The sequence below is a fragment of the Ailuropoda melanoleuca genome, chromosome 6, assembly GCF_002007445.2.
Source record: "Ailuropoda melanoleuca isolate Jingjing chromosome 6, ASM200744v2, whole genome shotgun sequence".
NCBI classification, from domain to species: Eukaryota; Metazoa; Chordata; class Mammalia; order Carnivora; family Ursidae; genus Ailuropoda; species Ailuropoda melanoleuca.
In genome coordinates, this window is record NC_048223.1 from 65,857,965 (window position 1) to 65,882,653 (window position 24,689).

General features: G+C 40.7%; 1 protein-coding gene across 1 annotated transcript; it reads right to left on the reverse strand.

Annotated features, from left to right (window-relative positions):
• Window positions 1–568: 568 nt before the first annotated feature.
• Window positions 569–1,003, reverse strand: LOC117802607 (meiosis expressed gene 1 protein homolog). Its single transcript, XM_034661804.1, has one exon. It carries the CDS (start codon window positions 962–964, stop codon window positions 656–658), a length of 309 nt encoding a protein of 102 aa, XP_034517695.1. The 5' UTR covers window positions 965–1,003; the 3' UTR covers window positions 569–655.
• Window positions 1,004–24,689: the final 23,686 nt, after the last annotated feature.

Sequence of the window (24,689 nt, forward strand, 5' to 3'; positions counted from 1 at the left end):
AAGAGAGACCAAGCAGTGGGGGAGGCAGAGGGAGAAGCAGGTTCCCCGCTCAGCAGGAAGCCTGACTCTACAGCTCGATCCCAGGACCCTGGGATCATGACCTGAGCCAAAGGCAAATGGTTAACCCACTGAGCCACCCAGGCACCCCAGGGTCTTCCTTCCTTCACACAAAGATATTCACACGCTGTCCTGCAGGCCTTCCCCAAAGTACCACGATAGCAGGAAGTGGTAGCTGTCTACCACCATAGATCCCAGCAGGTAGCACGGGCCCCAGCGCAGGCTTAATGCTACATTAGTACTTGTTGACTGCCTGACTGAACTCTGTATTTTACCTGTGGGTCTTCCAACACACTGAAATATATTATTTAGCCTCTCTATTACTTATCCTCTCTTACACTGAACTTATAAATCCATAGTGAACGATTTCAACAAGAATATTTTTTTTCCAACTTTCATGCTTCTGCAATTCTATTTTAGAACAGGACAGGATGATTGATACCAGGTTTCATGGCTTTTGTGTTTCAAAACATTCCACTGAAGTCTGCATTTTGAATTATTTTGTAAAATGACATTTACATGATGTAGAATGAAGCAATGAATTCTTAAGAAGTAATGACAAGTAACACAAAGAGCAAAGGAGAGTATGCACACGTTTTCACTTTGTGGACGTCCTGTCATCACACTCCCTCTGTTTGTTGTAGTTACAGAATGCATTGTCCCTTCTCTGGAGTTTCTTCGCGTATCCCATCTCTGGCCAACGATCTACCATAGAAACTTGTTTCACCTGTTTATATTCAATTTCATCACAATATCCTGCTTGCTGAAATCTGTACAGATTCCCTATCTCTTCTGACCATTTTTTGGCACGACTTATTGATTTTGGTTTCACGTCAGAACTAGCCATGGCTAAGGAAGTCTTATTGCCAGTTATTTCTCCTGGCCGTTCCTGGCCCAGGGTACACATTGAGGCCTCAGTTGCGGCTGCTGCCCTCTGCCTGGTATTGTCTTGCTCCATTTATCCCCGTGACTGGCTTCCTCATCTTGGTCTTTGTTAATGTCAACAAAACTATTGATAAATAGAATGGAAAGAAAAAGAAATTATATAAATGTTACATGATGCTATTTATTGATTTATAGGATGATGATATTTGAAGTTTATTTTAAATGCTTGCTTTTGTTAATCTAAACTTCTTTACAGCAGGGGACTTCTCTTTTGTGGAGCACTTGACAAATATACCGCATGACATGCCTCTAGCATTTCTCTGAATGCACGGCTTCCTAGGTGTATAGATAGAGTACATGAGGCTTACATTCCTTCTACTCTTCATTATAATCTAGACCGGGGTCAGCAAACTTCTTCTGTAAAGGGCCAGAGATCAAGTATTTTAGGTGTTACAGGCGATGCGGTTTCCGTTACAACAATTGAGTACAACCTCACCGCTGTACAATGAGAGCAATCATACCTAACAAACGGGCATGGTTATGTTCCCACTTACTCACAAAAAACAAGTGGTGGGCCAAACGAGCCCGTTTGCTGACTCCCAACCTAGACTGCCAGCATGCTATCCTTTGGCTTTGCAGTAGGCACTCTTTCATTTCAGGTAATCCCCCAAACAAATCTCCAAACTCCATAAAATGGGTGGGGAAATTAGGGCTCAGCACGCTGACTTTACCAGCTTCGCCTCGCTAGTGATTCGAGTAGTTGCATCTCTGTGGATCATAGTTCTGCCTTTGCTCAGAGGTCACCATCTCTGACCTGGAATACCCGCCCTTGCATCCTAAGTGGTCTCCTTGGTTCCCTCCTCCTTCCTATAGTTCAATCTTATCACAGCATCAAGAATGTGCTTTTTTAAATGTAAATTAGAACACGGGACTCCTGGCTTAAAACCCGCCCTGGGCTTCTATCGCCTTTGGAGTTAAAACTAAACTCCTTATCCCGCCTATAGAACCTGCCACTGGTCTGGCCCCTGTCTGACTCTCCGATCTCACCCCTGCCCTATTCCTCTTCTTCTGCAGGCTCCAGCCCACCAGCCTGAATTCTGTTTCTGAAATGTGCCCAGACCCTTTGGGCCTACCTGATGCTCCTTCTGCCAGGAGCATCTTCCCTGCCCTTCCTCCAGGTAGGTCTTCCTGCTACCTCCTTCCTGTCATGTGGGTCTTAAACGCAGGTCATTTTCCCCCAGAAACCTTTCAGGATCCTCCAGGATATGCTTCATCATCAGTTGTGTTTTTCTTTGCACAGCACTCATGACTATGCCAGCTCTCCAGTCTATTGTTCATTGCCTGTCTGTCCCACTAGAACATAAGCTCTATAGTCTTTTTCCTTTTTATTCACTGCTCTATCATCAGAGCATTCAATAGTGCACGGTATATGTTAAGGACTCAAGAAATATTTATAAACATCTGCTTAATGAAAGTTAATTAACAAAAATCCCATGCTCTTCAACACAATTTACCACTTCCTAGGACTGGCTGAAGCTATTTCTCGAGTCACTTTGTAACAGTTGGTTGGGAAACCATTTGGTTTGTGTTGTTCTGTCCGTATTTCTTAACTTACATTATCACCCCAAGGACATAAACAGACAAAAACAAACTGCACCAACTATGTCGGCCAGTCAGTTCAATGAAAATGATGCTATGCTCCATTTAAAGAACAATACTGTTGAAAGTGACAGCCTCATCTTAATAGGGCTAAAATTCTGTTGTTTAGATAAGCAGCCTTGCCAAGTGGTTTAACTCTTGGAATGCCAGTCTTCAAAGGTCTCATTAAAAAATGAAAAAAGTTATGGTCTATAAGGGAAAAAAACTTTCATTTCACACCACAGTCCAGGGAAATCAACAGGATTTTTTCCATGATTATGTCTTGCCATGAATGTGGTCATATGCATTTCTATAGATTACAGGTCTTCACGAGTAGGGACCATCTTTCTCTTCATTCCCGTGATGTTCAACACAGAGACATTTAATAAATACTTAATGTCTTAAATAAAAAATAAGGACGGAGAGGAAACCATGGAAGTGATTGATTTCAAGGCAGTCGAAAGTCTTCTGAATCTTCAGCCTGTTAAAAGGAAGCAATAAGCATTTGATTTGCAATACTGAAGAGCATAGTTGTGGTTAAAAAAAGTCAGAATCAGGATTTAGAAGGGCCACTCTCAGGGAGCAAGAATTCCTGTCCCCTCACAGGTCCTTCTGGCTGGACTAAGTATCAAATTGACATGAGACACATTAACAGGAGAAATCAAATTTAATAGGCATACATGTGGGGAATCCACACAGACATGGAAATGCCAAAGACGGTCAAGCAAAATGAGATTACATATGTCATTCTGAACTAAGCAGAAGGAAGTAGGGGTCTGGGACCTCAGAGAAAAGGAATGCATTTCGCAGAGTGACAGAAGAGTCGATGTTTAGTAATTAGATGTTTGCCCTGCCATACCGATAGGTCACTCAGATAAAATTTATCTCTGCTAATAACCCTTATCTGGGAAAGACCTCCAATTCGGAGTCTTCTGTGTAGTTAAATGAGGGACAAAGTTTCCCTTGAGCCCGCGTGGTCTCAAATGCTTTTAGCTCAAAATAATCTACATGTCAAAGTGCCACATTCAGAGGGTGAGGGGGTCTGAACCCCTTCAGCTCCCTCATCTGAAACTTCCATGGGAGTTTCACATATTAAAAGATGAGCTGGTAGGTTGTTTCATCTTATCGATCTAGTCTCTTATCCTGACAATAGATCGGTTCAGTCAAACTCATTTCAGGAGGCATGATATAGGCATATTCTCAAAGTTAGACCTATGGTTCAAGTAATCAGGTATTAAATAAGAGGCATTTCTATGGAAACAAAAGAAAAACAATGGTTAGTGATTAGATCAAATGTTAAGACACTTTCTGAGTTCTGAGGGCAGCCACTTGAGAAGACTTCTAGATGTCAGACTGGAAGTATCATAAGACAGAGTGGGGAAAGTAGTGCAATCTGACACATCTTCCCGGTTTGTAGTTCAAATGTCTCTAGAGATCTTTCTGAGTGGCCCATAGAGTAATAGTGCAAAGACTGTCTATGCATGAGCTATTATGGTGATTTCTTTACATAAAGTCATTTATATTTAGCTTGCAGGGCTTCGGGAAAAAGGGCAGTTTTAGTCATCAAATGATTCCAAGTCAGAAAGGTAGGAGAAAAATCAAAATGTTAGATGGAGAATTGTAGCTAGGCATTGAAAAACACTAGAAGAAATCAGAATCTAGTCCATTTCATAATGAATAGTATTAAAATCTAATATCTACAAAGATGTGCTATTGAAACATTCTTTCTCATATAGGCACCCTCATTTTTACCAAAGATAGCCAAATTAACACTAATTTCTTTGCAAAATAAGTTGCAAACCTTCTTTTTGCAAACCAAAAAAAACCTCAGCATAATTACTTACAGAAGTGCAGCAAGAATAGTGATTGACCATTTAGACTCTTTAAAACTTGCTTTGTTGGAATTTTTCATAAGGAATCTTTAGATGGAGCTTTTACTAGCCTCTCAAGGCCAGAAGCCAAGCCAAATACTTGCCATCAGATTTCACCTGCAATACCTATAGATTTGGGTGAATTCCTCCCTTCTTGAGGTCCCCAAAATATCCTAAGGTTCCTACACCTGTCAGGAAGTGACCTTCTTTACTTTCCTGGTAAGACTGCTAAGAACTTATAAGCAAGGTATCAGTCTGACATTTCCAAGGGGACTTTATTGGCTCTGTAAAGCCAATCTTAGTTCTTTAAAGCTGTCTGATCATATCTGAGCCTATGCAGGTCCTTTGCAGATATGACATTCCAATGAAAGCCTTGGTAATGTGACCAGTGTTTTTATTTGTGTCTTGTCATAAAGATAACAGATTCTTATTGAAACTTATGCAAATAAATATATTGCTATAAAAATACAAGAATACTCACTGAGAGTTTCTGAATTCTGGAAGGATCTGGTAGGGAGAAAAGATAAATGTTTTAATTTGTTCCAAAGGTATGTTTGATTAAATTGCTGTAAGTCAGCTTAAGAGAAAAAGTTCTTAACTCCGGGAAAAAAATTTTTTTAAAAGGTCAGGAGTGTTTCAAACAAAAAGTCATTAGAAGTATAATTATCTTCCTCAATTCATTCAGTCTCATATTATTATTTCTTGTTCTGTGCAAATCCAATTTTTCCACTACTTCTGGAAATTTTTACCCAGTTCAGTTTTATGATCGATCATAAGCTTATCAGAAACCTGTACTCAAGAGTTTTTTTCCATGAGTCTCATTGAAGATGAAGCACATTTGCAGGAAACTTTTATAGAGGAGTCTGAGTAGAAGTGTAACTGCCTGTAATTGATAAAAGACTTAACAATAGCCATGGTTAAAGATCTGATTTCAGGGTGTCTGGGTGGTTCAATCAGTTAAGTGTCTGCCTTCAGCTCAGGTCATGATCCCAGGGATCGAGTCCCCCATCGGGCACCCTGCTCAGCTGGGAGCCTGCTTCTCTTTCTGCCTGCCACTCCCCCTACTTGTGCTCTCTCTCTGTCAAATAAATAAATAAAATCTTTAAAAAAAAATAAAGATCTGATTTGACTATATTGTACACCTGAAAATAATATAATGCTATTATGCTAACTATACTGGAATTTAAAAAACTTAATAACAAAAAACCACACATACACCACACACACTATACACATAATTTACATATATACCATGCACACTCCATACACAAGAGCACAAATAGAACACAAAGACACACACACATACACACAACTGATCTGAGTTCTTTATAATGCAACTGACAAGGAAATTTGGTTATTTTTGTGTAACATACCAGGACAGGGGCACCTAGGTGGCTCAGTTGGTTCAGCCTCCAAATATTAATTTTGACTCAGGTCATGTCTCAGGGTCATGAGATCGAGCCCCGTGTAGGGCTCCTCACTGGGCGTGGAGTCTGCTTAAGATTATCTCTCTCCTGGGTGTGGAGAAAGGGGAACCCTCTTACACTGTTGGTGGGAATGCAAGTTGGTACAGCCACTTTGGGAAACAGTGTGGAGGTCCCTCAAAAAGTTAAAAATAGAGACCCTATGACCCAGCAATTGCACTACTGGATATTTACCCCAAAGATACAGACGTAGTGAAGAGAAGGGCCATATGCACCCCAACATTCATAGCAACATTGTCCACAATAGCCAAACTGTGGAAGGAGCCGAGATGCCCTTCAACAGACGAATGGATAAAGAAGATGTGGTCCGTATATACAATGGCATATTACTCAGCCATCAGAAAAAATGATTACCCAACATTTGCATCAACATGGATGGGACTGGAGGAGATTATGCTAAGTGAAATAAGTCAAGCAGAGAAAGACAATTATCATATGGTTTCACTCTTTTGTGGAACATAAGGAATAGCAGGGAGATCGGTAGGAGAAGGAAAGGAAAATGAAGCGGGGGTAAACAGGAAGGGGGAATGAACCATGAGAGACTATGGACTCTGGGAAACAAACTGAGGGTTTTAGAGGGGAGGGGGGTGGAGGGATGGGCTAGGCCGGTGATGGGTATTAAGGAGGGCACATACTGCATGGAGCACTGGGTGTTAATATGCAAACCATGAATCATGGAACACTACATCAAAAACTAATGATGTACTGTACAGTGACTAAAAACATGAAAAAAAAAAGATTATCTCTCTCCCTCTCCCTCCATCCTTCACCTCCCCCCACCTCATGTGTGCGCTCCCTCTCTCTAAAAAATAAAAATATAATAATAATAATAGCAGCATACCAGGACATCAGATTTCTAGGAGTTTCATATAATTTTAGAACATTTGTTTTAATAATATACCTATGTAAATATAATCTAACAGTATTTGATACCATGTATTTGACAATGCTTCTAAGTAATTTAACATACCAAATAAGCCTCGTTAGTTTAATTTCTCACAAAATTTTTTTCTCTTAAAATGTTCCAGGGGCCTGCTAGAGAATTTCAGTTAGATTGTGGTGAAAAGACTTCTTTTTAGAACTTGACGTTAGAAACTATGTCCCAAAAAAGACAAAAGATTTGAAAATGTAATTAAGTAGAATCACAATTAGGAAACAATATTTAATTATCCATTTAATCAAAGTGGCAATAAAAGATATCAAAGGCAAATACAGAAGGTCACATGGTTATGAGTAACATTAAGTTTTTAATATTAAGGCAGTTTTCTTAAGTAATCAAAGATCTGATAAATATAGGAAATTATTTTGGCAAACCTAGAGTCATTGTTTTTTAGGCAGATAACTTAAAAGGTAAAGAAAAGCTTTTGTTTACAATGTCTTATGAACAGCAGACCAATAGTTGAAGAAAACTTTCTACTTCTAATGAAGAGAAAAGCTGAATCTCACTCTTAAACACCAGCATACTTTTAAAACTCTGCCGATTCTAATCTTAGTCCTGATCATGCATAAAATTCTTTTTCAAAGATTTCCCTTCACAAACCTTCCACAGCTTTCTTTTTCATTCAGGTTTTGTCCTAAGCCTTCTCTTGAAATAACCAGTCTCATTTTAAGACAAAATTACTTTCTTTTCCCTCAACAAAAATATATTCCCATTCCTCATACCTTTCTTATAAAAAACACATCTTATTTTCCTTGCATACAGAGTTGCTTCCCTTATCATTTCTAGCAGTCTCAATTACATTTATAAGAAATATTACTTTTAGGGGCACCTGGGCGGCTCAGTTGGTTAGTGTCTGCCTTCAGCTCAGGTCGTGATTCCAGGGTCCTTGGAATCTAGCCATAAGTCGGGTTCCCTGCTCAGCTGGGAGTCTGCTTCTCCCTCTCCTTCTGCCCCTTCCCCAGGCTTGCGCTCTCTCTTTCTTTGTTTTTATTTTTTATTTTAAAGATTTTATTTGTTTATTTGAGAGAGAGTGTGTGTGCACAAGTGGGGGGGCGTAGGGGCAGGGGGAGAAGCAAGCTCCCTGAGGGGCAGGGAGCCTGATGTGGGACTTGATCCCAGGACCCTGGGATCATGACCTACGCCGAATGCAGATGCTTAACCGCCTGAGCCACCCAAGGAGCCAGAGACTCTCTGTTGTTTTACAGTGGGCCTCACTGCACGGAAGTTTTCTTGAAGTTAGCAAGTGACCTAGTGTCAATCTCACCCATTCTGTGACCAACTTACCCTATCACAGAAGTCTTCTTGAGGTGACAAGGCCTCTCACAGCTTTAACGTGGTCAACTTGTGCCCACCAATTTTGCGGCTTTGGCTTCCAAGATACCCCTTAGCAGCAAACAATGTAAAAAACACAGACAAAGGAAAACAAAGACCCTCTCTGGCAGGAAATGGATCAGTCACCAATAAGTACTCTGCCAAATTTAACCAAAGAGTCCGCCAGACTAGTTCCACAAATATCTTCTCCAGCTAATCTAAAGTTAGAAAGAGAGAGAAGATTCTTACCACTCTCGCTCCATCGGACTCCACAGAAGGAGCTTCCAGGAGCCTGACATGATAAGAAGTCTCACCTGATGATGTAAGAAGTCTCACCTGATGCCAGCTGTATGTCAGATGGCCCAGGATCTCTCAGAGGCAGCAAGGTCCCGCGAGTTAAAGTATCCTGCCAACCACGCCAACTGTCGGGGAGCAAGAATTCCTGTCCCCTCACAGGTCCTTCTGGCTGGACTAAGAATCACATTGACATGAGACACATTAACAGGAGAAAAATCAAATGTCACAGGCGTATGTACGGGGAATTCACATAGACGTGGAAATATCAAAGACTGTCAGGCAGAATATGTCATCCTGAAGGAGAAGGGGGGTAGGGGTCTGGGATTTCAGAGGAAAGGAATGCATTTCAAAGGGTGATAAGAAGAACAGATGTTTGGTAATTAGATGTTTGCCCTGCCATACAGATGGGTCACTCAGATAAAATTTATCTTTGTTAATAGCCCTTACTCTGGGAAAGACCTCCAATTTAGATTCTTCTGTGTGGTTAAGGGAGGGACAAAGGTTTCTCTTGAGCCCGCAGGGTCTCAAGTGCCTTTAGCTCAAAACATTCCACATGCCAAAGTGGCACATTCCAGGGACGAGGGCGGTGGGGTGAGGGGTGTCCATCCTGAACCCATTCACTACTCCAAGGCCCTGGACAATAACTTCAACATTTTCAGCCTTGGTTGCCTCCATTAAAAATGAAAAAGGATTAAACTCTGTAATCTTTAGGGTCCTTTCCAATGTTAGCATTCTGTGATTTCACCAAGACTTTAATCCTAGCAACTGAAAAGATAAGCCTGAGATTCAGCTAAATAAAACACATTGCCATTAACACATTAGTACAAGAAATGTAGGGGGAAAAAAAGAGCAACCAGAATATTTGAAGATACTTAGACCTATATTCTTCATTCACTCATTTTTATATTCATTCATTCATTCATTCATTCAAAAATACATTTTTGAATTCTCACAGATATTTTACTGGATGTAGTGAGAGAAATGAATCCTAGAGATATTTTTTTTAAATACCCAATGTGTTCTAAGCTCTCGAAACAAGTAGAAGAGAAAGCACAAGGCTTGGAGTATGTATACCTGGTTCTAGGCCATAGAGTTCAGAAAGGAACATTCCTAACTTGGTACTCCACAGAATCTGCCCAGTTTCCTTTGCCAGGACGTGATGGGTCAGCCACAACACTTTTAGATATTTAGATGCATCCTTCCTAGAAATAAAATTTAATGCTATGAGGACAGCAGGGGCAACCTGGTCAACAAATGTCATCAATTGAAAGATTATTTCCGATTAGACACTGCACAGGAAGCTTGAAATGCCCTGAAATCTGAGAGCTCATGTATAAAAGAAAATTAATAGTGGTTTTCCCAAAGTAGAGAATATCCTGAAAAATTTACAGGACATTATCAATAATTAGTATGAAACCAACATAAACTTTTCTAAACAAATTCAGATCCACTTAGAGGAAAATGAATTCTTTCCATTTTCTCTATAGAACATTTTACAAGGCTTTGTCAGGGTTCCATCTCCACAAAATCTAGATCCTCCCCAGGATTTATCAGTAGGAGAGGAATTTAGGGAAGACAAACATCAGTATAATTAGGGAAGGCTTCCCAGAGTGGGTAGGATAAGATGTGGGCTTTAAAGGGTGAATAGAGAGGCACCCGCACCCCAATGTTTATAGCAGCAAAGTCCACAATAGCCAAACTACAGAAAGAGCCCAGATATCCATTGACAGATGAATGGATAAAGAAAATGTATATATATATATATATATGTATATATGTATATATATACATATATATGTATACACACACAATGGAATATTATGCAGCCATCAAAAATGAAATCTTGCCATTTGCAACGACATGGATGGAACTAGAGGGTAGTATGCTAAGTGAAATAAGTCGATCAGAGGAAGACAATTATCATATGATCTCACTGATATGTGGAATTTGAGAAACAAGGCAAAGGATCATAGGGGAAGAGAGGAAAAATGAAACAAGATGAAATCAGAGAGGGACACAAACCTTAAGAGACTCTTAATCTCAGAAAACAAACTGAGGGTTGCTGGAGGGGAGGGTGGTGGAGGGATGGGGCGGCTGGGTGATGGACTTTGGGGAGGGTACGCGTTGTGGTGAGCAATGTGTATTGTGTAAGAAAGACCTGTACCCCTGAAACAAATAATATATGTCAACAGAGTGGAGTCACCAAGAACCACAGGCACCAAAGGAAAAGAAATCCTGCAACATATATAATGGAATATTCCACAGCCATAGAAAGAGATGAGAATGTGGCATTTGCGACAACATGGATGGAACTAGAGAGTATTATGCTAAGCGAAACAGGTCAGACAGAGAAAGACAAATACCATATGATTTCACTAATACGTGGAATGTAAAAAAAACAAAAAACCAATGAATAAACAAATAAAAGGCAGAAGCAGACCTACAAAAACGAATAAAGGGTGAATAGAATTCAGAAATGGCTTAAGTGAATTCACAACTCAGGAAGAGATCACGGAGCACCCCGTCTCCAAAGCCATGCCATATTCCAGGCATGCCAAATGACTGTCCTCTGGAGTGCCTCTCGAGTTGATCAGTCTGGGTTCAATGGAGAAGACTGCCATGATCAGCTGGTGATGAGAGCAGAGACCGGGGAAGGAACCGTGTGTACCACACGCTTGCCTTACCTGCTCACATCTCTCAGGGACCTGTTTTTCCACATCACAATGAGAACATTTTGTCCCAATTCAAATTTTATGTATCTTCACATGGAAAAACCTTCTCCTTAAGTTATGCCAATGCTGAGGTGTTCTAGTACCAAGACAGGAGAAGAAACTAAGAATGGGTGTTTGTTTTCAGGAAAGGGTTTTCTCACTTTCTCCCCAAATTCTCCTGCCCTTTACCTGCTCTGCTTCCTGGACAGGAGGATGTGTGTAGGTGAAGGTGAGAATGTGGAAGATTCTATATGACAGGCACCAAAGGGAGGAAAGAGGGCATCAATTTGGCAGGATGCCAGGTGAAAAGGGGCTCAGCCTAAGGGCCCCTCTGTGCATACATTTTCTTCCCCACTTATTCCCTTTTGGGCTGCAGCTCCTTTATTTTCTCACTTCTAGAAAGTAGTGGGGTGTATGGAAGGAGGGAGCTGAAGGAGCCGAAGAGCATCTGTGTGGTTTTGAAGCTCTCCAGGACCATGGGGGTGCGGAAAGGCCAAAGGAGCCTCTCATCTGTTGGGTCTTAGGTTGCCATGCTTCTGGGGTTGCTGTGACGCAAGCCGGCCCTTTACTCTATGCCAAACACTGTGCTAAGTATTTGGGGTCCGTTTTCTTGTGGTCAGAAACAATGTAACCAAATGGAAAGAGTCTGGCCTCAGGCTGACCTTGGTTTGAATCTGGGCTCCATCGGTGAGCACCTATAAGATTTGGGTTAAAATAATTCATTTCTCTGAGTTTCAGTTAACTTGCTTGTAAGAAGGTGTTACAGTAATACCTATCTTGCCTTATCGCTGTAGTCATTAGAGATACTGTTACATAGTAGGCCCTCCATAAACAGTTATTAGCACCCTCAGGATTGTTATTATCATCATGAACTCCTGGTGAGAGAGCCTGCGGGAAAGGGTTGTCAGCTGCCAGGACAAGTAGACCTAAGAAGGTCCAAGAACAGTATGGACACAGACAGTATTTGGAAGTGTTGGTGGGTTACTGTGGCAACAGGAAGCATGGTGGAGTCAGGAATGAATGGTTATGCAGCTTCCCTGGCAACATCAACAAAAAATGTCTTTCTGGGGCTTTGACAAGAGTACCTGGTCCTAGGGTGGACTTGGCAGGGACTCAGGGAAGGCAGGAAGTAAGCTTGAACAAAGACTCTATTTCCTTCCAGACAGTTCCCTCTCCCTCCCCCCAATGCTAGTTCTCGTGGTGCTTTGCGCTCAGCTGACAGTCAACTATAATAACATATAGGAGGTGCCCACAATATTCCACAATATTCCAAGTCTAAACCTGTTGGTGAATAAGGCAGAGTGCCTGTCAGAGACCTTGCAATTTGAATAGAGAATCATGAAACTGTATTAACTAAAGAAAGGCAGCTCTAATGTCAAAAGGCAGCTGATTTTGGAACCAGCCTGCAGTTTACCACTTGTGGTCAGCTCTGTCAAAAGCTTCCAATTTGGGGGGTCGCCTGGATGGCTCAGTTGTTAAGCGTCTGCCTTCGGCTCAGGGTGTGATCCTGGCGTTCTGGGATCAAGCCCCACATCAGGCTCCTCTGCTATGAGCCTGCTTCTTCCTCTCCCACTCCCCCTGCTTGTGTTCCCTCTCTCGCTGGCTGTCTATTTCTGTCAAATAAATTAATAAAATCTTAAAAAAAAAAAAAGCTTCCAATTTGGGAACTAGGAGAGCGTCATACTGGCCTAAGTTTTGTGTATTAGTCTCCTATGGCTGCCCTGTAACAAATTACCACAAACTTGATGGTTTAAAGGAGCATAAATTTATTTTCTTATAGTTTTAAAAGGCAGATGTTTGAAATGAGTCTTATGGGGCTGAGATTAAAGTGTCAGCAGGCAGGCTCCTTCCAGATGCTCTAGGGGAAAACCTGTCCCTTACCTTTTCCAGCTTCTAGAGGCTGCCGACATTCCTTAGTTCATGGTCTTGTGTCACGTTGCCTCTTCTTCCCTCTTCTGGCCTCCTCTGTTGTTGTCAAATCTCTCTTTGCCTCTCTTTTATAAGGACACTTGTAATTACATTTGGGGCCCACGTGGATAATCTAGGACAATCTCTCCATCTCAAAATCCTTTAACTCAATCACATCTGCAAAGTTCCCAGTAGGCAAGGTAACACTCACAGGTTCTAGGAATTAGGATTGCAATATCTCTTGAGGCCATTTCTCAGCCTACCAGAGTTGTTAGGTTTTAAAAATGGCATGTACTGTCTCATTTTTAGGTGTGATACAGTAGAAACATTTGAGCCTGGCAAGGGAGACCAGGCAGATCCCTTGGCACATCAAGTCAGGTGTGTTCGAACCGAACCGTAGAGCCAGGATCTTAAAATGTTCCTTCCGGAGGAAGTGTTTCTAGAATCATAGCCCTGCAAGGGCCCTCGGTGAAGAGATCAAAGTCCTTCATCTTAGAGATAAGACTGAGTTTTTGCAAAATACCATGAAGTAACTTGCCCAGATTACTCAACCAGACTAGAGCCTAGATGTTTACACTCCAAGCCTAATGCTCTCTCCTCTATTTCTTGAGAGAACTCTGAATGCATTTAATTTACTTAATAAATGTCCCTAAGTTTGCAAGCTTACAAATATTATTTCTTTCATGGAAGGAATATGGCAAAACAGCCCTCTGAAATCCCATGCAGTAGAAATTCACTTGTCTGAGCACCTGAAATTCGTATGAGTTGTAGTGCTGTGTTTTTGTTTTTGTTTTTTTGAGCCCATCTCTGTTCCCTAAGATCTGGAATCTTTCTCATAGCCCTTTTCAAGCTCAGCTGACATTGCTGGTGGGATAGAACTTGTCAAGAAATACTGATCTTTGTAGGGGGAGGGGAAATAAACCAGTGGCTCTGCACTGTGGGCACCCCACCCCTATCAGAGTCACTTGGAGGGCTTTTTCTTCTGCCCTCACACCTTATAGTCCTCAAGGTGTGCAGTGCCTGGAGCAGAAGCATCAGAAACACTTGAAATTTGTTAGAAATGCAAATTATTGGGCCTCACTGCAGATCAGGTCTGAAACCTGGAGTTGGGGTTCAGAAATCTATGTTTCGGGGAGCCCTGGTGGCTCAGTCAGTTAAGCATCTGACTCTTGATTTTGGCTGAGGTCATAATCTCAGGGTCCTGGGATCACGCCCCACACCATGTTCCCTGCTTAGCAGGGAGTCTGCTTGTCTCCCTCTGTCCCTCCCCCTGCTCTCTCTCTCTCTGTCTCTCAAATAAATAAAAAAATCTTTTTTTTTTTTTTTTTAAGAAATCTGTTTCAACAGGCCCTCCGGGTGATTCTAATATAAGCTAAAGGGCAAACCATGTCCTTAAGATAAAGCCAGGCTTCTCTGGGTGAAGGGGGTGGTGGGCGGGAGAAGAGTGAGAGCAGGACTTGCTTCCCAAGTTGACAATGACCATGGAAATTATGACGGTTAGGGATGTGTTTTCCTCACAGGTGTGTGGGGGTGGCGACACCTCTCTTCACGGTGATCGACAGGACAAAAGGACTTGACAAAGGATTAAATAGTGTGGATAACACTGTGGAAAGGATTCCAGAAGATTCAGGAGTGTAATTTTGGGTGACAGCCAGAACAATTTCAATTTCAATCAGTATGATAGAGAAGCTTGGAATACATAGAAAAAATGTCTTGCTTCCCAGTAGCCTAGAGACCTGAACATTTTTTGTTCCAAGTTCTGTCTTTGAACAAAAGAGTAAGGAAAGAAAGGTGGATTCCCAGCAGCAAAATCATTACCGGGGAAACTGACAACTGACCGGTTGACATGAGCAGAATTTGTTTACCTGAGAAACAATTTAAGAGCCTCCTTGTATTGGAGACAGCTCGAGCTCAGTTTAATTACAGTGGGGTGTGAGGTGCGGTGGAGAAGGATTCCTTTCTCCTCTTAGGTCAGGGTGTGAAATATGAAGAGATAAGATAGAATACTCTTCAAACTTACAAGGAGCAGCACTTCTACCACCTGAAGGGACATGGATCTAGGGCAGTGGTTCTCCGCTGGGGGCTGTTTGTTCCCCAGGGTGTATTTGACAATGTGGAGGCATCTTTAATTGTCAGAGCACGCAGGGCTGCTACTGGCTCCTGATGAGTCCAGGCCAGAGATGCTGCTGAACACCCCTCACAGCACAGGACAGCCCTCCACAGAATTCTTCTGCCCCAAAGAATCAGGAAACTCTGCTCCAGGGGTGCCTGGGTGGCTCAGCCGTTAAGCGTCTGCCTTTGGCTCAGGGCATGATCCCAGAGTCCTGGGATCGAGCCCCACATGGGGCTCCCTGCTCTGCTGGCAAGCCTGTTTCTTCCTCTCCCACTCCCCCCACTTGTGTTCTCTCTCTCACTGGCTGTCTCTCTCTCTGTCAAATAAATAAATAAATAAAATCTTAAAAAAAAAAAAAAAAAGACCCTGCTCCAGGGTAACATGTCCTGCAGACCCCACCTCGGTCACACGTTAGTTATCGGGCTTCCTATTGAAGACCTCATGTTCGTAGGCAGCGAAAGTTGCAGCTTTGAGTATTTAGACTGAGTCGAAGTGACTGAGAACAATTTTAAGTGGTTGGGAGACCTGGGGGTCGTGGTAGAGACAGAGGTAAAGACCGAAGGCCGGACTCAAAGAAGAGAAAATCAAGTGAGCAGGCCAGAGAGACACCCCCAATCTTCTCCATCGGGAAGTCACCTTCTCCTAGCCCTTTCCCCATGTGTGGGCAGTGGCTGTCTTCACATCCACAACTCCAGCCTTGCGAAGGGGCGGGACTGGAGGATACATACAACTTTGGGATGGGAACTGAGCTCTTTATCCACTCGGAACACCAAACACAGATTACACCCATCCTGAATCACCAGTACTGTTTGATCATTTAACTAGTGAAAGTAAAACCTATTCATTATAAAAGGAGCCCTGTAATGAACTTCTGCATGACCTTGTGTGATGAGAGATCCAAGAGGCTACTATTTTGCACTTAATGTGTGCCAAGAGTGCACTGTGCATTAAACATAAAGATCTATCTATTTCTCATCCAGAATCACTCAAGGCTACCATATGTTCAATTAAGAGAGACTTGAGTATAACTCACTAAAGGTACAGAAGAAATAAAAATCTGATTTTACCTATCTCTGGTATCTTTCCTCCAAACTGCTCATACTTAAATACCTGCCCCCTCTTTTTTGGTCTATTTAATTAGGTAGTGATGATGTAAAACTTTGCAGCTAAAATATAAGTTTATTGGATTCCTTTGTTGATTTTTACTGCTCTCCTAATTAGAGTTGTGTAACATTTCTAAGTTTGTCTTGTTTTTTAACCCCTTAATTAAAATTGCCTGCAATTTAATTAATTTCTAATTAATTCCTCCACTTCACAAAGTGGTCAAGACAAAGAAATTTGGGGTATGGTTTTCAATACATAAACTGTAATTACAGCAGTTGTAGGTTTTTGTGGTTTTTTTCTTTTTTAATTGAGTGATTTGATTAGAAGACTAGATTTGACAGGCTTGTCTCAGGATATTTGTTCCTGGTTCCCCACCTTGTCACCTATTAGAGCTCTTGGTGGAAATTTTGCTTTGGCCTCAGGACCTCTGGGTACCATGAAGGATGCGACTACTTACTTCCCTTGTTTTTAAAGAAGTTTTTAGAATTGGAAAGAAGAAATGCCATGAATATACTTGGTTATATATTTATTTGGTCTGATAAAATCACAAGGGATAAAATTCTCTCTGGATAGAAAATAGACATACTTTGAAGCTTGTTAATTTTTTCCTGGTCACTGAGTAATGAGTAATAATGAGGAAATTTCTCTGGCTCTGCACAAGTCTACTGAAGTCAGGGAAAGGAATTCATGTGCCTAAGCCAGCACAGAGGGGACCAGCCTAGTCGCAATTAATGCAATTACTGTTAAGAATGTCAGAAAACAAAGATGTGATCTGAAATAAGATTTACTTTTCTACTAAATGGAACTATTCCTTTTTTCTCTGATCTTACACAATCACGCAGGCTTGCCTGTGTGTGCATATGCATACACTTCTTCTTACACACATTTCTTTCTTTTTTTTAGAGAGAGAGATTATGCAAGCAGGGGCCACTGCGGGGGGGGGGGGGGTTGCAGGGGGATAGAGAAAAGAGAGGGGATCCTTTTTTTTTTTTTTTTTTTTTTTTTTTTAAAATTTTTTTTTTTTTTTTTTTTTTAATAAAAAAAGGGGCAGAGGGAGAGGAAGAAGCCGACTGCCCGCTGAATAGGGAGCCCTGGGATCATGACCTGAGCCGAAGGGAGATGCTTAACCAACTGAGCCACCCAGGTGCCCAGAGAGGGAGGAGCCTTAAGCAGGCTCCATACTTAGCGGGGAGCCAGACATGGGGCTCCGGCTCCATCTCACCACCCAGAGATCAGGACCTGAGCTGAAATCAAGAGTCAGATGCTTTAACCGACTGAGCAACCCAGGTGCTCCTACACACAATTTCTAAATCCCCATTCGACTGACTATTTTCATTGATCCATCCAGATATAAATTATTAGGATTCTTAGCAGGGAAGTATTTTCTTAAAATTGTAAAGGGGTTGCCTTGACATCAAGCTCCTAAAAGTATTGCCTGGTTTATTCTCCTTCTGCCCACCACTTACTGCTAGCTCCATTCTTACTTATCCTTTAAAACTCAGCTCAGTCACTGCCACCTCCTCTGGGAAGTCTTCCAGGATGCTCCACTCTCAGTTGGAGGGAGTGGTTTTCCTCTCAGCTCCCTGGAGACTTGTGTATCCCTACACCTCCATTGTAAAGGTGTGATGACTGAGGACACCTCTCCCCTGCCTTTTGCCACAGCTTATGAGGTCCTTACACCTGTCTTTTTTATTATCTTCGTACAGCTGGTGCCTAGGACAGATCCTGCTACGTGCTGGGTACCAATACACATTTTCTAAATTTTTCTTGACAGGCTTAGTGATACAATAAAAATCTTTCCTCTGCTCTACAGTACAGGGAATGCATAACTATCAAAAGCACAGAATTCACAGTAGCAATATTGAAGGGAATCAACCAACATGATTTAAAACTGCCACAGGAGATAATATCCAGGGAGTTGCTACAGTTGAACAACTACACCAGCTTAAAATAAATTCATTCATTCACCCAATAAACATTTGGTGTGTGTTAAAAGCCAGGGGCTGAGCTACTTTGCAGGCAACCAAAGATTAAAGAGAGTGTCAAGGGTGCCAAGACCGTGCAGTCATAGCAAAGTGAGATAAGACCCAGTAAAGGTGTGCAGGAGATGATTGAGTCAGAAGCTCCAGACAGAGTGTGCGGGTTCTAGACCCTCGCCACTGATTAGTATCCACGTGGCCTGGCGGGGTACGTGCTCAACCAAGCCTCGGAAACCTTACCTGTAGAATGGAAGCATAATAACTCCTGCCTCATACTGGGGTTCTGATTATCAACTAATCCTTCTAAAGTACTTACAACGATGCTCAGGACGTTGTTTTTATTATAAATTGTAAATATTGTAAATAATCAATGTCAATGTTTCTGCTACTGCCACAACTTCAATAGTATAAAATATGGAAGGACATCCTACTTAATGAGAGAGAGGGACAGTGAGAGGTGATTTTTTAAAAATGTTTATTTATTTAATATATAAAAAAACCTCATCACTTCACCACATTAGAACACAAAGTTTAAACTAAAATCAAACGAACATTTTGGTGAATATTGTTCTACAATGTTTTATTTCCACATATAGAGATCGTACTATACATACTATTTTCCCACTGGCACTGTCCATAAATATGTATTTACATCATAACCACTAACAGTTCCGTGTGTTCAATGTATAATTGCATACTAATGTATTCAGATACTTGTCTGAGTTGTTTTCCTTTGTTCTATTAGAAACAACACTGAAATGAACATTTCCCTCTCTCTCTCCAGCCTCCCTCTTCCTGAGTTGCCTGATAATCAATTGTCTGATAATTTCTTTCTGATTTATTTCCAGAGGGTAGCAAATATACAACAACAACTAAACTTATTTTATTTTTCAATAGATAAAATATTTTCATTTTTGAATGTCAGAACAATATAAAAAACCATAATTAAGATATCTTAGTAACACTCTGAATCCATTCATCTTGTTTCCCATTTCCTTCCATTATAGGAAACCATTTTAATTAGGTTATTATGTAAATTTTTAGTGTTGTTATGCCAACATTAGCAAATACTCCATATATATTCATATTTTTCCCATTTCTAAAACAAAGGCTAGCATAGTATACTCAATATTCTGCATTTTTTTCCATTGGAGATGATATCATTTTCATACATAAAAAACTTTTTCTTTCTTTTTCCTTCCTTCTCTCTAGCTTTCTTTTTAAAATAGTAGCACAGATTACATTTTGGGGAGATACCATTTAAACAAGTTTCTTATACATTGGCTCCCTGTTCTGATCCCCAGGATAGGTTTGGATAAATTTGACCCTGTCCTCTCCACCCCCACTATCCTCTCCTTACTGAGTAATGGAAGGATGGGAAGAGCAAGTCAGTGAGCAAACTGCCTGGACTGTTCCAAATCCATGCTGGACAATGAGTGTCTACCATTTCCCCATCTAGGTTCTTGGTTTCTGGGGTTTCCTTCCAAACAGAAATCTGCGATTAGACTATGAGAGACATTTACATCCACATGCTTTATGAGTTTACATTGACTCTGACCAAAAATAGTAGGGAAAACACAGGTGTATGATACCAGAAAGCTCTCCCAAGCACAGGATCAAGTTAATCCTGTATATACATAAACCATTTTCTTCTCCTCCATGACTTCATTCTTTGTTTACAGCACAGAACCCTCCCAAAATCATCTCCTGACTTGCTTCCAAGAAATGGTAACTAGTTCAAGATCCCTAATTACTGTTTATTTCATTTGCATGTAGATTTTCTCATTATGGTACAATTACCATTAGATGATGATCCCATTGTCAGGTCAACAAGAATTGGATAATAGACAACAGAACTTGAACTAATAGCTCTATTTCCTCTCCTTGCCTCCCACCCTCTAAGCTGTTATCTCTCTCTCTCTCTCTCTCTCTCTCTCTCTCTCATGTTCTGGATGACCTTCAGTTTTCTTGAAATTACTGAATGTATTGCTTCCATTTCTACCAGCTAAACCTGAGGCCTTTCTCCTCTTCTCAGTCATTACATTGGCTAAGCCTTCTCACTCAACAGAGTGTCCACAAAGCAGGTAGACATTGCAGATAGAGAGAATGCAGTATGTTGTGTTTTGAAGAATCACAATTTCTTTGAACCTCCAGGACCACAGAGTAGAGCATGGGGGATATCAGGAGATGTGATAGGTCAGCTAGACCGGGACTATATTGTGACGAAAGTGAAGTAGTGTGCTCATTGGCTGAGGCTTTATTATCTCTGTGACGGAGAGCTCCTTGATGATTTTAAGGCAAGTCATCACATGGCTGTGGAGATTGACAAGAGACTGGAGGAGGACGACCAGATAGGCATTTACTGAAATGGTAGACTTCACAACTGGTGAGCACCCAAACTAAAAGTAGTACCAACAATGGAAATGAAGGAGAAGTACAATGGACATGTTGAATTAGGTGTGGCTGGGGAGGAAAATGTCAGGATCAACACTGAAACTTCTGGAGTGGGTGGAAGTGGAGAAACTGTACTTGGTCGGAAGGTAGCTGAGGTTAAGATGCCAGTTAGGAGGACCAGGTGGAGACATCCGGAAGCTATAAGCCTGAGCTCAGAGGACAGGTGAGGATTAGAAATATGCACCATTAGATAGGGGGGAGCTGTGACCTTGGGGTTCAAGGAGACCACACAAGGAAAGAAAATAGAGTGAGAAGAGAGTGCCTAGGATAAAGTCCTGGGAACCATGAGGGAGAGAATGAAATCAGCCAATGAAAGACATGCGGAAGCAGAAACCACTGGGTAAGAGGAAAACCACTCACCTCAAGGAGGCTGGTGTTGGGAAGGATGCATCTTTTAAGACAGTTTCAAAAGAAAGTTTTGCCAACAGCATCAAATGCCTCATAGAGGTCACATAAAATTATGTGTATGTTTAGTAAATAAGTACTTTTTGTCTGACTTTTCTGTGTGTATGAATAACAAACCAAATAATTTGTTTCTGTAAAATAACCCAATGAACCTAATATTTTTTTCCAAATTCCTTGTATAGACTTACCCTCTATCTTCACTCTTTGTTAGATAGCCAACATGTATTTGGAATCAATAGGTAAATACCCTCCTTGCGCCACTCTCATCCAATTTATCGCTATTTCACTACAAAATTATTTATTGGCCCCTTACCATGTGTTAACCCCGTCCTATGCCTGTGGATTCAGAGACAAACAGTCTCTGTCCAGGCTTACATAGTCTGTATTCTCGTCATCCATTCTTGCCACCTTACACTAAACAAGGAGAAGTCACAACGACGCTGTGGGGGGATGCTGGACACAAAGCTCTGCAGGTGGAGAGCAGAGCAAACAGTGGGAACCAACCTGTCTGGAGCGGTCGCTTCCCCACTACTCCCCCTTGACACTCCCCAGACTCAATTACCCAGGCTAAGGAGTACTTCCCTTGAAAGCAGTTTCACCCTGGCTTTCATGGAGAGAGAAATAATTCATTGTGATGTTCTGGTGCCTGGGCTTTCTACCCTGGGGCTGATCCCACTTCCCAGTCCATCCAGCCAGGGATGGACTTTGGCATTTCCCAGCACGTGAAGCAGGCAGTACTTCCAGGAGAGTAGGAGCTCAAAGGCTAAAATAACCAGATACCTATTTAGAAAGAAAAATAAGAAGTGATTACAGATTTCCTTAGAAGCCTGTGTTAGAACAACAAAGAATTTAAAATAAGTCTAAAACATACACAAAAAAAGAGGGAAAAAATAACAGTGTAAAAAAACCTATTTTTAAAAGAAAAACAAGCACAAAAAAAATGTTAAGAGAAATACAATAGATGGGATAAATAACATACTAGATGGGATAAACATTAAAAGGATCCCGCTGAGGAAAGCAGCATATGGGAAGATCATATTGACGAATTCTCAACAAAGGAGAAGAAAAAAGCAAAAGAAAATATAAAAATAAAGCCAGATGATATGAAAGAATATAATCAGATGCCTAGCTGGCTCCATTAGTGGAGTATGCAACTCATGATCTTACTGTTGTGAGTTTGAGCCCCACGCTGGGTGTAGAGATTACTTAAAAATTAAAAAAGTAAAATAAAAGTCTGAAAAAAAGGAAAGGATATAATTACTAACATATGGGTATAAATTGTCATCAAAATAGAGAAAAATAGAAATAAGAAGGAGTAAAATTTGAAGACATAATGGAGACAGAATCTTCAAATTAAAGAAGGTTGAAAGACTAGAGTCAAAAAGCCCATTAAGCCCCAAAATAAGAAATAAGAAAAAAAAAAACTTCACCTGGATCTATTTGAACTTTTACAGTTTCACACTAAAAAGAAATTGTAAAGCCTGCAGAAAGAGTAAATATGTATATTTTTAAAAAAGAAAAAAGATTAAGGATCTAGAATTTTTTAACAGCTAAATATAAGGGCTTAGTAAAAAGTTTCACAGATGTTTAAGGCCTTAGAATATTTACAACACAAAGACCCACCCTTGAAAAGAGTTTTAAATAAAGTACAAATAAAAGGAAACAAGTCTAAAAAGTATGAGATATACAAAGATCTTCAAATATTTGGTAAAGTTTGTGTTTACCTTAAAATATCTGTATTAGTTTTCTCTTGCTACTGTAACAAATTAGCACAAATATGGTGGCTTAAAATAACTTAAATTTAGTATCTTACAGCTCTGTAGGTTAACAGTACACATGTTTCCCTGGGATGAAATCAAGCTGTGAGCAAGGCTGCATTTCTTTCTGGAGGCTCTAGGGGAGAATCCATTTCCTTGCCTTTTCCAGCTTCTAGAAGCTGCTACTGTATTCCTTGGCTTATAGACCATCTTCAAAGCCAGCAACCTTGTATCTCTCTAACCATCCTTCCGGATAGTCATATTTTCCTCTCTCTGACTCCTTCTTCCACTTTTAAGGACATTTGTTAAGGATAGTCTAGTAGACTGAACCAACCTGGATAATCCAGGATTATCTCCCCATCTCAAGGTCCTTAAACTTAATCACCTTTGCAAAGTCCTTTGTGCCACGTAAGGGCAAAACACATTCACAGGTTTCAAGAATTAGGATGTGGACATCTTTGGGAGGCCATTATTCTGCCCACCATATCTATATGGTAGGGATGGCAAGAGAGAGAGCATCCGTAAATACCCCAAATTTGATATTCTAGATATTAAAGGCATGTGAGAACATGCCAAAATGGCAAGATATATAATGAGAGGGTTAAAAGAAGCACAGAAAAAAGGGGTAGATATTATTTCAAAATTGCAATTATAGAAACAGATCATTTTAATAATTAATAATTGCAATAAATGTAAGTGAACAGAACTTGGCAGTTATAAGAGGTCATCATATTGTATAAAAACAAAACTGAAATCTAGAAACCTTGTTTAATCAACTATAACATGCTATCGAATCCATAAGGTATATTTTGTAAATCTGAGTAAAAGAGAAGAAATGCTATCAATTAAATTATGACAAAAGCTTCCCAATCACTTAGACTTTATTTTATGCTAATTTAAGGAGCTTTTTAGATTTCTTTAGATGTGTAATTTATCATACATAACTATTATGTGCATATAAAAAATAAAATAGAAATAAAATAAATTGATTAAAGTGTTTCTAAAATTTCATCACATTCACCAAACCCTCATGAATCACCTTTCCATTTGTCAGTATCCATACAATATTATGGTTTGTGCCATCAAGAGCGTCGGTGACTCAGTACTTCCTAAAATAATCCAAAAAAGAACTGAAAGCCACGGTTCTGGGCTCTTTGGACAGCTTCGCAATTATGTAGAGTAGTCTATTTTGTTCACCCTTATTTTGTGAATATTGCCAAACATGTCTGATTCACACTTTCTCCACACCTTTCCACGACCATAGGGTTCTTAGGGGCTAAAAGAGAGTCCCACTATGCTCTCTTGGAATTTCATTCTGAGCCACTGACATCCAGTCTTCAAGTTTTGATAGGAGCACTTTTTTTTTCTTTAAGTGAGCTCTAGGCCCAATGTGGGGCTTGAACTCACAACCCCAAGATCAAGAGTTCCACGCTCTACCAGCTGAGCCAGCCAGGTGCCGAGATACAGGTACTTTTGATGCTTGTGCATGTTCAGACGATGACGACTACGGTGCAAATACCACCTGTAGGACAGAGATTGTTGATTTTCCATTGATTGTGAGGTGAATCCTGATTTCAAAGTAGTTTAAATGCCAGATTTTACATATATCTTAAACTCCATAAAACAATGCAAATGGCTTTTACAAGGACACAGGGCTCATGAATACAGAATGTTTCAAAGTAAAAGATGAAAAAAGAAGCTACAGACAAATATTAACCAAATGTAAGCTGGTACTCTGATGTAGACCTGCATTTTCCAATATGGTAGGCACTAGC

Coding starts and splice junctions, on each gene's coding strand:
- LOC117802607 (XM_034661804.1), bottom strand. CDS start 964: ATGTGTACCCTGGGCCAGGAACGGCCAGGAGAAATAACTGGCAATAAG.